At 35.6% G+C, this 13748-nt stretch overlaps 1 protein-coding gene across 1 annotated transcript; it reads right to left on the bottom strand.

Annotated features, from left to right (window-relative positions):
- Positions 1-614: 614 nt before the first annotated feature.
- LOC139725017 (uncharacterized) lies at positions 615-11029 on the bottom strand. Its single transcript, XM_071636106.1, has 6 exons — positions 10772-11029; positions 6821-6931; positions 5482-5564; positions 4682-4813; positions 3077-3152; positions 615-967 (listed from the first exon to the last, which is right to left on the bottom strand). The coding sequence occupies exons 1-6, from the start codon at positions 10871-10873 to the stop codon at positions 860-862; spliced, it is 612 nt and encodes a 203-aa protein (XP_071492207.1). The 5' UTR covers positions 10874-11029; the 3' UTR covers positions 615-859.
- Positions 11030-13748: the final 2719 nt, after the last annotated feature.

Here is a 13748-nt window from a genome sequence, read left to right as displayed (position 1 = left end):
TTCAGGGTGGGCTACATAATTATCAGATATACAGTTTCACATCTCATATAGATGTCAAAATTTGACATGAATAATGATATAAAACTCTTCCCTAAATCAATGTGCCCTACATTTACTCATTAAGATAGTAGGTAAAACTACACATTATACAGCCACGAGACTCCACGTTTTATCATTAATAGCTATGTGAGACAGAGCGCATAGTAGGTTTGACCGCAACTAATCATAACTGTCGTTCAATAAAAAAAGTGAAGAGTAAAATATCGGACGCCAGTTGTGGATAGTCAAGCCTATGGCCAGGGCATACCAGTACTTCATGCAATAACATTGGCACATTATGAGCACAACTTGGTGATCCGACACGGTTTACACGAGAAGAGACTACACTCTTAAAACATCCGAGTCAGAACTGACCCGGAACTGGGTCCGTTGGGGTCATACACCGTTCCGGGTCAGAAATGATAAGGAATGGGGTCAGATATGACCCATTCAGAGTCATGAATTGGGTCAGGGTGACCCCATTCGGGGTCTTCATGACCAAATTCCAAGTCATTTTTGACCCGGAATGGTGTATGACCCCAGCGGAACCAGTTCCGGGTCAGTTCTGACTCGGATGTTTTAAGAGTGTAATATGAGTTATCTAAATTGTGAATGAGTGATATTATTGGGAGAGTGCGACTCATTCACCTCCGGATTATAGCTATTTCTTAACACTGTTACTACATGCAATATGCGTGATAGGACTGCGCTGTTGCTCGTGTTTTTACGGCTGGATGCAAATCTTTTGCAAAGATAGATATGTGCGGTAACTGCACTTCGCTATGATTGCCATCATGGTTATTGCGTCAGCGTCGGAGGCTCAAGTTGGAACTGATTCGGGGCGACTGGTCTGCCGGAGAAACGTCAACAGGAGAAATGAGGCCACACCAACCAATAGCCAAAAAAGAAAACTCAGCCAAGATGCTACCTGCAATGGCATTAGATGTCATATGTCAAAGGATAGAGAAGAACTCTAAGAGCCATGCAATCAAAAAAAGCATAATTTACCATTTGCAGATGAAACAAAAACCCAGCATTAATGCTTCAAGATAGTTCTAGAATTATGGATAGAAACAACCACTGTAAAAATCTGAAGTAGTATAATCGATGTTAAGTATTGTTAAATACACAAATGCGAGCAATAGATGCAATAAGAATGCTTCCAGACCAAACCGTCTACAGTCATGGTTTATTTAGAAAAATACTGATATCTCTTCATATTTCAGGCTTTATTGCAAAAAATTTATATGGTAGGATGTTTTGTGATACAACAGACCTACACATATGCATCAAATGTGATATCTTGAACATTTTTAGAATCACTGCTCCCAAAGGTAAACTGGACCTTTAAAATGTTTTACAAATTTGTAAACAAATGTGACGAATGCACCTCTCATTCAAAATATACAATACGAAATTACATAAACTGAAGTAGATATTGGGCAGCACATACATTACAATCAGGAAAATCAATCAGAAAGGTATCACAATTATTAATCATAATAAACCTGAAGAAAATGTAGAGTGTATCCGTCCTACGTGGAAAGGCAAGACGACTTTTAAACAACATTTGTCTAGTAAATATCAAGCCCAAAAAAAGCCATTGTTTACATATAAAGTTCCGGGGTGTATATATTGAAGTACAGTGACATTTCTAGCCTTAGAGACGGTAGTTGATAGATAATTATGTGTAAAATGTGTAATATCCAAATGTGCAATCAAAAGAATAATTACAAAATGATGACTTCACCACCTTTATACAACGCTACAACTGATTTTGCTCCAAACAGTATCATCATAATCATGGTCTTCATTTATTTATTACACCAATTATCGTCAAACTGTCAGTTCGCGAGTTGGACAAAATCACGATTGCAATTACTGTAGACAAACTCAGGACAGCCTTAAAGGACAAGTTCACCTTCATAAACATAAGGATTGAGAGAATGTAGCAATATTAGTAGAACACATCATTGAAAGTTTGAGGAAATTCAGACATTCCGTTCAAAAGTTATGAATTTTTGAAGTTTTTGTGCAGTAACCGCTGGATGAGAAGACTACTGCAGTGTATGAATAACTTAGATGTCACATGCGTACAACAATATAAGGAAAATATAAAGAGAATTTCACAAAATTCCATCTTTTGAGAAAAGTACACATTCCCCTGACTCGTTACCGACAAATGTTATGAGTAATATTATTCCCCCTGCCTTTAGAAAGAGGCAAGTCAAGTGCTCTTTTATTATGCGAAAAAAGTGAAAATATGTTGAATTTTCTTTTACATTTTCTTTATACTGTTGTACGCATATGACTCACAAGCTGTAGTAGTCTCCTCATCCAGCGGTTCCAACACAAAAATTTTAAAAATTCATAACTTTTGCATCGATTATCCAATTTTCCTCAAACTTTCACTGATGTGTTCTACTAATATTGTTGCATTCTCTCAATCCTTATGTTTATGAAGGTGAACTTGTCCTTTAAGTTTGCAAATATTTTATGTATATAGTCATCCCATTTCTTATGGTGATACACACACACCTAATATACAATATATGCAATGTATAATATGATTTATACATACATTCATAAATACGTATATGTTTGAAAATATATATTATTTTGTATACAATACACTAATAATAGAAATGAAGAGAAATACATGCATAAAGACCATTTCAATACAAACGCCAGATAAATGTATTTATTGTCATTTTCGTCAAGATTAGTATTGTTGTTTATAGTTTGTGCTTTATGTGATTGTTACTTTCCCAATTTCATTTATCCAGTGTTTATGCGGATCGTGGCATTGAAGTTGAGAGTATATTCTTCTGTAATTTTCTACCAAAATCTAACCAGAAAGGGAATTCTAACGAGCGAAGAAAATCTAACCAGAGAAGAAAATGTAACCAGATAGAATTTAAAAAAAAAGAAGAAGAAGAATTACAAGAAGATGAAGAAAGCAAATTAATAATTTGGGCTAAGACGAAAGGAAAATAAGCAAGATTTATATCTAGAGACCAGTACTGTTTATGGTTACCTGTGAAGCACTCAAATAGTCGTAGAAATGACTTCCATCATAATATTCCCACTCATCGTTTTGGAAGTCAATGCACCTGCAAAGCGGATGAGAAAGTCATATCTTGTTTTACTTATGATTAATTTTTTAGAGAGGAGGGGTTTGTAGCTGGAACGCATTGACAGGGGGAAAAGAACGAAAGATCCACAACCGCGAATATTACGAGCATACAAACTCTTTGACTTTGCCATGGAAACATTTGACAATATTTTGCTCAAAGAGTAGGAACATAATTATGTAAATGAAGGAAATAAGACTATCTTTTTTCCTATTTGGTGGCAGTGAGGATTACTGTAGTGTGTGCGTTCAAAGTTCGCCATTACTGTTTGCTGTTGCAACAATCTAAGTGTACACAGGCGCTGTTTGAAATATTTTTGAATTAAAAAAAAAAAAACTTTTTTTTTCTGTACTGGATAATGTCATATCGACAGAGGAAGGGAAGAAGAAGGACTTTTCAACAAAACCATGTATTTCCATATGGATATTCAACGAGAGATGGGGGCTAATCAATGAATACATCTACTTCTGTGACTGAGTCTACCACTATGGGAGACTGTTATTATACTGCTTTGAACAAAACAGAAATGATTGAAACATTCAGCGTTCCGTCGGGTTGATTGAACACTGTTCATCGGGGTCATCTTAAAAGCTATACAGAGACACCCACGAGTCACACAGCCCACGTGCTTTCATATTGAAAAAAGGTCCATGAGCCATACTCCCAAGGATCATGTAGCCCACGAGCTAGACACCAAGTAAAAAGGGTGCACTTCACGTGTTCGACATCCACGAATCATACAGCCGAACTATATAGCCCATGAGTCATACAGCCCATACGAGTTATACAGCCCACGGGTCATACAGTCCATGAGTTCGACACTATACGCAAACAAGGCCCACTAGTCTAGTTCGACACTAAGAAAAGCAAGGCCCAGAAGACCGACATATTAAGCCCCGTGATGCTAATGTCGAGCTCGAGGATCATTTTTTGCCCAGTGCAAACTTGTGGGCCTTATTTGCCTAGTGCTGAACTCATGGGCTGTATGACTCATGGGATCACCACAGTAAAAAAAAAAAAAAAAAAAGAAAAAAAAAAAGGGGGCCACGAGCTGTAGACGCTAAGAAAGAAAACCAGCGAGCTCGACACTAGGAAGGAACATGAGCTCTATGTTAAGCAAAATAGGTCAACGGGCTTGACATTAATTTGTGTCGAGCTCATGGGCTTATCAAGGCCCTCTATAAAGTCGATCTCATGATCATGGGCCTTTTTTGCCTGATGTCTATGGCTCGTGGCCTTATTTGCATACAGTGTCTAGCTCGTGGACCTATTTTATTTGGTGTCGTGATCATGGACATTGTTCTCTTGTATCCAGCTCGTGGACTGCACTCGTGTGCTGTGCAACTCGTGGACTGTATAACTCGTGGTGTGGGCTGTATATATAACGTGTGACATGCACCCTGCTTATCAAGTCATATCGAACATAGATTTTATTTCAGCATGTCCTTAGCAATCAATTGTACTTGTACGGCATAAGACTTTGATGCTTGGTGTACAACACTACTTACCTCGAGCGTGGATAATATGATACCATTCCATCACACAGGTCTTTGAACCCGACCGTGACGATGCAAGCCGAGACAAGGGCAAGGAGGGCGATCACGGCACATAGTATAACGATGACGAATTGGAAAATGGTGCTGAATAGCAGAAAGGTGAAGAGAAAATTAAATCAATCAAATATTTGTTCACTTTAGTTTCCACTATGAATTCAACTTGCTGGCACATTGAAATGTACAGTCATTCATGATACAAATTCTAATTCAGAAAAAAGGGAGGGAATGAAAAAATGGTGCCGATTTTACGACATCAAAGCGCGATATGTATATCGTGTTTGTGGGTAGCAATCACAATGTAGCTTGACTTAATCATTCCGCCTTGTCGCTATATTTGGAAAGAAAGCGGTGTCATTTTTAGTCCATGAAAGAGGGACATGTATAATTTGGATATGCAAAATCATGAAAGCATTGAAGTAATCTACCCTTAAATTCATACCGTTTTTATACGCAGTTCACTCGGGGTATCGTACATCATGGCTCCCTTTTCAGCGTGTATATGATATTTATGTAAGTCTGGATGATCTTTACTTTTCGTTCTTTTTTGTGTCCATTGTGAGCAGTTAATTGCCACTCTGGTTATTGACTGAGGTATTCATTTGCAAGATCTTTTAGGGGGAAAATTATTGATCACAAAGCCGGTATCGTTTTTATAGCAATTGAAGCAAAGAGATGGCAAAATCAGAAAACTCGATGTTGTTTCTATTAGGGGTATAGTCCTATATCTTGTTGCTTGTTCTTTCCTGACATACCTCCCTGTTATTGATTTCTTCTTTTTCATTAACTCCATGGCTCTTGGTAGTCCAATGAGGATGGCGGCTAGTAATGCGATGACCTGAAGAAATAGTAGAATGATGTTAATAAATGGTGACAATATATGAATTTTCCTATTTATCCTGTGGCCCTTTTACACTATTGTCACTGCCTTATCAAAGGGCCCTGCCAGATAAAGCTATTCTTTTATTGCCTGGCATCCATTATGTACACGTGCTAGTCAAGGGGAACATTGATAGGAAAACATTACATCTTGCTCAAGGATAAAACTATACAGTTTGCAGTTTGTTTGTTTACAGAACTATTACAGCTATACCTTTTCCATCGCTTTATTTACTTTTTAATGTGATTCTTGCAAGCATGCATTATTCGTCTTATGGATATAAATATATACTATTATACAGAGGCCTACATTCTCACATACATTTTATGAACTTCATAGCTTGTACTTCTTTAGTTCTTTGCTTGTATACTTTGTATTATGTGTCGCCTTTTGTTCGATTAAAATAAATGTAAATATACGACCAGCGAGAACATTATTTGATTTCCGCTGGATGGCTGAAAAAAAGTGCAAAATCCTTCACGGAGTAATTAAGTCACCTCGACAGGCTACACTTAATTAAAAAAAATAGAAAATAAATAAATAAATAAATAAATAAATATATATATATATATATATATATATATACATATATATATATATAGAAAGGAGACCGAATAGCCCTATTAATCATACACCCGAACAGCCTTTTTTAGTGCCCTTTAACCCCAACGGCCTTTTTAGACATAATTACATACCGTCATTCCAACGACCCTTTCTATGTGCTCACAAGAAACTGATCGAGTGAGACGCACCCCCATGATGGCATAATGCGTAGCTTGCAGGCAACTACCCTCCCACCCCCTACCCCCACGCCCCCCCCCCCCCTCCAAAAAAAAATCCTCCAAAACATACTAATTCTCATGAAAAAAAAACCCACTTATTCTATACAATATTCCATACACACACAGGCGCGGACACATTATAACGAAATGAAAGTGTGATAAAATACGGTTCTGGGTGGAAATATATGTAATATAAACCATATAGGCTTATATAAATATCGTTAAATTACGATCGTCATAATCACTATAATAGCCATATGCAGGTTACAGTAATGGTCGTCAATATTACGTTATGATTAGTACTTTTAGCATTAATTTTTTTATCATTTGTATGAACATGACTTCCGATAGTAAGGTAAAAAAAAAAGAGAGAGAACATTCATCATATTCAATCAATGATTGCATCTTGCAAACATAAGTTATTGCACTCACGTTAAATGTGATTACGTAGTTGCAGTTTGAAACATCATTGAGACCAATGAGGACTTTGTCGCCCCCACCGGTGACCGTAGGGTAGAGAGGGCACCCTCCTTTGAAGTCACCCTGTAACAAGACATCGGAATAGATTCAAATTCATGAAATTGTTCCGTCGAGATGTTTTCATTGCAACTGATTGACAAATTGACCTATACATCGACGTAAATAAGCACTGAATTGATCAGTGTTTCAGTAGTAGCCATGATAAAATAATCATGGGTTTACATACTCGAGCAGGATTCGAACCTACAACCTCCTGATCACCGGACAGGCGTCATCTCCACTAGACCACCGAGCTTTCGCCCGACAGCAAGTGTTGGTTCTAATCTTTATAGCGAATAAGGAATAGATATTGGATTCTTGCATCACTGCTTCCAGAACACCGCTGTTTGTGAAGGAATTTATTTATCGCATATTCAAGATTCATTGTTTTTTTTTTTCATTTGCATCAAATGTAAACAGAGAAATTGCAACTGACTAACAGATTGCCCTGCATCGATGTAGGGCAATTAGTCAATCAGTTGCAATGAAAATATCTCGACGGAAGAGTTTGAAAAACAGGGAAATTATATACAATGTATAAGCAGAACACGTTTGTAATGATTGCACAAAAAACAACAACAAACAAACCGTGAATCAACAAAGTACATGTGAAAATGAGTAACAAAATAAATGAACAAAACACAACTGCACATTTTTTAAACATACACATATGCATATATAATAGTACAAGTTAGGGATGGGAATGGAAATGGAGGGTCCCACATATTCTGACGTGTAATATAATCTGATATACATGTATTATGAAACATAACATAAGATCAATCCACAACAGGAAGAGATAACTGTTCACACAGTATACATCACAGAAATGCAAATTGCCATCTTAAGTAGTTTGAAGAAATAACCGGCCTTATTTGATATAGCGACATACCAGAAGGTATAAGAATGTGCATATAAACGAATCATAAATTCTGCAAGAAGTGTAGGACAGTGTATCTGATTGTGACTGCTGACTTCGCGTGCACGTGATACGCTCGAGCGTCCAATCATATTAATTACATGTATACAGATGTTGATCATTCCACTGCACAATAGACAAACAACGTATTCATGGCCAGCATGATATTTGATTTTGTCTTCTCTTCTTTAAGCAATCAGTTAACTGTTTAAGTTTTTTTTTTCCACTGTGCTGTGTACTGTTTAATGTCCACGTGGATGCACAAACGCTTAAAGAAGAAAATATCCACCCCAGAAATACATTAACTTCAAACGAAGGCGAAAAATATTCCCTAATTAATACAACAATGAATAAAATCAGATAAGAAATAAGAAAGATATGACATTTTGAAATTTCACATATCATTTTTGGGAAACATTTCTTGAACAGTGCTAATGAATATTCAAATGAGCGAGTTGATGACGTCATACCCTCGCAAGTTTTCATGTATGTAAAATCCATCATATAGACGTTTTATCATTCTGAGGAAACGTGTAAATTACCTACCTCTATACCAGCTTATCAAAGGAATCTAAATTTCAGGATTTCAAAAGGGACACATTATGATAATAATAAAATTATAAACTTCATATACAATACTTTATCAGATATTCTAGATGTATAATCTATTGGCAACGCACTAAACTTCATATCAAAATTGTTGTTAACTCGGAACGTCGTAACACGCTGCATTTAAAAGCTCACCACTTAACATATACTTTATAATTATACACTTCCAAAATCGTCAAAATCAGAATAATGGTCCGTCGTACACACTATATCGGCTATCTAGCACATAAGACAATATATATATATATATATATATATATATATATATATATATATACATATATACACATATATATATAGCAATGATAATGTCACAACAGAGGAATGCATTAAATGCCAATCTTGATTTTAATTGAAAATCCGAATTTTCGGGGGTCCTCCCCCTTCGTCAGGGATGACAGTGCGAATGAATGAATTATACACGTATATATACATATATACATATGCATATATATATATATATATATATATATATAAACATATTGATAGTGAACATTATAATGACCATAATTTCATCACAAAACATCTCATCTATTGCATGAAGTGACGCTTCTACCCAGTGTTGCGTTTTATGCCCTCATTCCCCGCTTTCAATGATGCTGTGCTCTATATCAGTACGTCAAGGGTAAAGTCCATTCGTTCACTATAAATGTCTATTTAAAGTTCATATCTAATACTTGATCATAATTATTCAAACATCGTCGATCACAATCTCTGTGTTTAGTTATCACTACATTTTGACTTTGCATAATGAAAGAACAACCGCGGCATAGATTTATCCAAATGCATGTTGATTTGTGTTGATTTATGATACCCTCATCATCACTTTTTCGGTGAAACAAATATCTAGCAACATTCCATATATTTTCAACTAATTTTTCTTCTATTTTTCTTTAGATTACTTGGATACGCCCACAAAAAAAAACTTTCCAAACCAATATTCCTGTTGTGACCTCATCTTGCAATCATTGCTAAAGTACTGATATGTTACATTTTAACAAAAGACATTGGAATGCGCCTTCCCCTCGACTCACCATAACTTGCATGTTTCTGTGATATTACCTAATATGATTAACAAAAGACATAGTGAGGGAACATGCAAATTATGTGGAGGGGAATGTTTCTAGATATTCGTTTCACCGCAAAAGTTATGTTGAGGGTATCATCATAAATCAACACAAATTAACATGCATTTGCATTTCAGGGAATCTTTGAAGTCTACTCTGCCGGTTATATCAACGTCATGGTCTTTAACGATAACCAATGTTGAACCTGCATTCATTCATGAAACCCCAGGAAGATTTGCAAAATCTTGTTATGCATAGTGATTATTCGAATGAACAATATAAAATTGATTATGTATACATGAATTTACGCAATTTTCGTTTATAATGTAATTACGAGATGCAAAGAGTGACTTTTTCCCCTTTGTTTTATACTGGCATTAGCTTACCTATGGATCATGTTTATGACAGACCTTTGCGTTCGAAAATGCCAGCCTATATTGACATAGTACTGAATTGCTAAGTTTATGTGACTGTTTGTTCGGCGATCAGATACGGCTGCTTAGAATTATTATGCAAAATTGATCCTATAGCATGGAAGGCAGTGCACTATACTCATCAAATTCATAGCATTTCTCTTCATTGTTTATCGTAATCATTTCTTATTTATGTAGATTTGTCCACAACAAAGTTGTATGACCAACAGAGATTATATCCTTTACATGTATGTACACACACACACACATAATATATATATATATATATATATATATATATGTGTGTGTGTGTTATATGTGTATATATATATATATGTATATATGAAGTAATCAAGAAATAAACTGGTAATGCATTTTTTTTTTGCCAATATAGAATGAGTTTATTCGACTCGAATTTTCAGCGGCCTCCGCCTTCTTCAGGAGTCTTGACAATGACGGTATCAAAACAAAGCAAAACATTGCAAAGCATTGTCAAGGAGCCAATACGTGAACTCTCAACACACATATATATACGCATATCTATATATATATATATATATATATATATATATATATACGCATATCTATATATATATATATATATGTATATATATATATATATATATATATATATATATATGGCCGAGACATACAACACACCTTACGATATAGGTATGTCTATGCATGTATCATACGCAAACTCATAACAGATTTTATATCAATATTTCTTGTTGAAAGCGAAATGTGTTGCTACATCAGAATAGTAGATCTAATCTTTTGGTGTATTGTAGGATCTCTACATCCTACTATTTAGACCCAACTTGAAATATGGAGCTAAAGGTATAGGGAACAATACCTTCAAAAGTGCGATGGTTATCACCGAAGCGAGAGAGGTGCCCACAACACCAACCAGGAGGATCATCTCCCCGAATATCGTCAAGCTTCTCAGCAGACCCATTTTGAAATATGAAATATCGCTTGCAAAAATAAATACTAGCAGGAGATCGTAAAGTCACGTGATAAGAGACCAAGAGAGCATGTAAGTCAATGCAGAAGTCACTGAAGCCGTAAAGTCATGCGGAATTCAGACGCCACACCAGCTCACTGCGTGCAACATGTATACGTCGTTGATGCTAGCTGAACGACCCGAGGCTCGATCGTTCAACCCCCGTGGTTCAACCTACTAATAAAGAGAATCAACAAAAGAGTGCGTTGAATTATTGATTTCATTTTTTTTTTGCCAGTCTGGGCGAGTCCATTATGGAGAAAGGGAAAATAACACGTGGGGTAAGCGTAGATGTGGCTGCTTCTATTTCCTCATTTCAGCATGTTCAGTGTCCTCTCGCAAAGTCTCATGAAACGGGTTTTTTTCTTCTTCCTCCCCCTTTTTTCTTGGTTTTCTGTGTGGGTGTTTTCAAATTACTGTCATAATCAACGCATCATCTTCGCTATTATTGCTAGACGTTGCTGTTTGAACAGTCTCATACACAGAGTCAAAAGTGTTTACGTATGCGTAAAGAGTAATTACATTATATTAATTTTGTTCAATCAATTATCTATATTGTCTGTTCTGCGTATTTTTAGAAGACAATTAATAATCAAACGGTCCTTTTATACGGTGTGGTTCATTGTGCATTTTTGTAGGTTCAATCAAATTCCGTGCTCCCGTATACACCAACAAACACATTTTACTTCTCTTTAGATAAACACCATTTACATTGTACACACATAATCATGTACACACACACATACTATACTATACACGCATACTAGGTGTTGAAAAAAATTCCCACTTTTGATCCTTAATAGTTCAAAAACTATGTATCACATAAAACTGACATTGATCATGAGCAATAACTGAATAATGTACAATTTTGTTGGAGGTAATTTAAAAATGAAAGCATAAACCAGTTTTATTAAATTCAAGATTTAGGGTTCAGATTTTGCTCTATTTTCAACCCTGTGCATACAAAACTTTAATTTTGCACAGGGGTCAATAGGTGTGTATAAATAGGAATGTGTGCTTAACACCCAGACGAAGGTCCTGAACAATGACCAGGGTTTGAATACTCTATATACTCATGAGAAATTCCTTTTTTACAGGTCAGTCTTTATTCACCCCGAAATGTAGTGAATGCAAGCACATGAAAGCATGTGATTACATTATTCATGTCTATGCGTTTTAACTTTACCATAAAAGGCGTTTTCACATCAGCCCGATAACAATCCAGGCTCGAGATATTTTTCGCGATCGCAATTTAGCGCACTATTTCATTTCCTATTCACACCAGCCTGAACATTATCAAATAGCGCGCTAGTTCGCATTAGTTATCCTGCTATTTCGGATATTTCCCGAGTTGGAGTCGAGAAATTTTCATCAATCAATCAATTAACGCGCTAATTTGTATTCACATTATCAAATAGCGCACTATTTCGTGATCGGGTTAATTTCCTAAGTCTGAAAATAGCGCGCTATTTCGAAACATCGGGCTGATGTGAAAACGCATAATTTCATACTAGCAGTGCCCAGGGTAATCCATCATGAATTATTAATAAAGCATTCATGTGCCCTGGAGCAAAGACCAGTAGTCTAGTCAGCAGAGCTCTGAAAAGGTATTCGTGCATGGTATTCATGTCTATTGTTCATGGTCATTGTAAGCACACACTCACATACACATCGTTGGTTCCTGTGTAAAGGACCCTGTACAGATGGTTCAAATTTGATCAAAATCTGGAACTTAACTTTAAAATTAATCATGGATTTAATGTAACTTATTCATGCTTGCTTAATTTATTCAAATCACCACCAAGTAAATTGTACATGATTCAGCTATTACTCATATCAATGACAGTGTTATCTCAATATAGTTTTCGAACTAATAAGGATCAAAGTGGGAAATGTTTTTTTTTTTTTTTTGTGGTAACACCCAGTGTTATAGGCTATATATTTATATACAATTGATTTTTTTTTTCACATCCAGTTTGTTTATTCAGGTCCATCATATTAAAACATCAGCCAATTTGACTTAAAAAAAAATACTGAGAAACTGCCTTTCGTGAAATGAAAGAAATGCATATATAACTTTTGTGTTTAGTAGAATTTAATTAACACTGTTTTGGTAGCAAATGCATTAACGGACCTAAAGTGCAAATGTATATGTTTACTTTTGTTATTTCTGAACACAATTAATGATCACCACTCATGCGGCCAAATGAATGTCTAAATAATCATGTTTCATATGTTTTCAACGATTTTTCTAAATCATTTTTCTTCAGATTTTTGGTGTATACGTCCACTAAAACAAAGCAACAACAAACAAACAACCAAACAAACACCCTATCAAGATTCTGTCAAATGAAATCATCCGCCAATAATTCATAACTACTTAAGCACTAATATGAATAATAAAAGACACTGGAATGCATATTCCGCTATAGATTAAGCAAAAATTAAATTGCATGTTTCATACACTGTCTTTGATTGCTATTAGTAGCAAGGAAACATGCAAGTTATGCTCAGTCTTGGTAAAAGTGGTGTCTTGTGTCTTTTTACCAATCATGCCAGTAGTTAAGCAATGATTGATAGATGACTATTATTTGAAACTCTGATAAAGGGAGAAATCTTTTGACGCAATGATGCTGTACACAATTATCCCACTCGACGTTCCAGTGAATATCATTTATCATTACTACGTACAATTCTCGCCCAAAATACATTCGTTTTCACTGGCCCGAGGTTCTGGAACAGCCTTTATAATACTCTAAAAGATGCTCTGACTCTACCTTCTTTTAAATCAAAACTGTTATTTTCATTAAAAAAAACTAATAAATGA

This window comes from Diadema antillarum, unplaced genomic scaffold (genome assembly GCF_040938485.1).
Source record: "Diadema antillarum isolate AM-2024a unplaced genomic scaffold, OU_Dant_1.0 seq00000009_RagTag, whole genome shotgun sequence".
Taxonomy (NCBI): Eukaryota; Metazoa; Echinodermata; class Echinoidea; order Diadematoida; family Diadematidae; genus Diadema; species Diadema antillarum.
The sequence above is the reverse complement of the archived record's forward strand: the minus strand, read 5'-3'. Positions and strand labels throughout refer to the sequence as shown.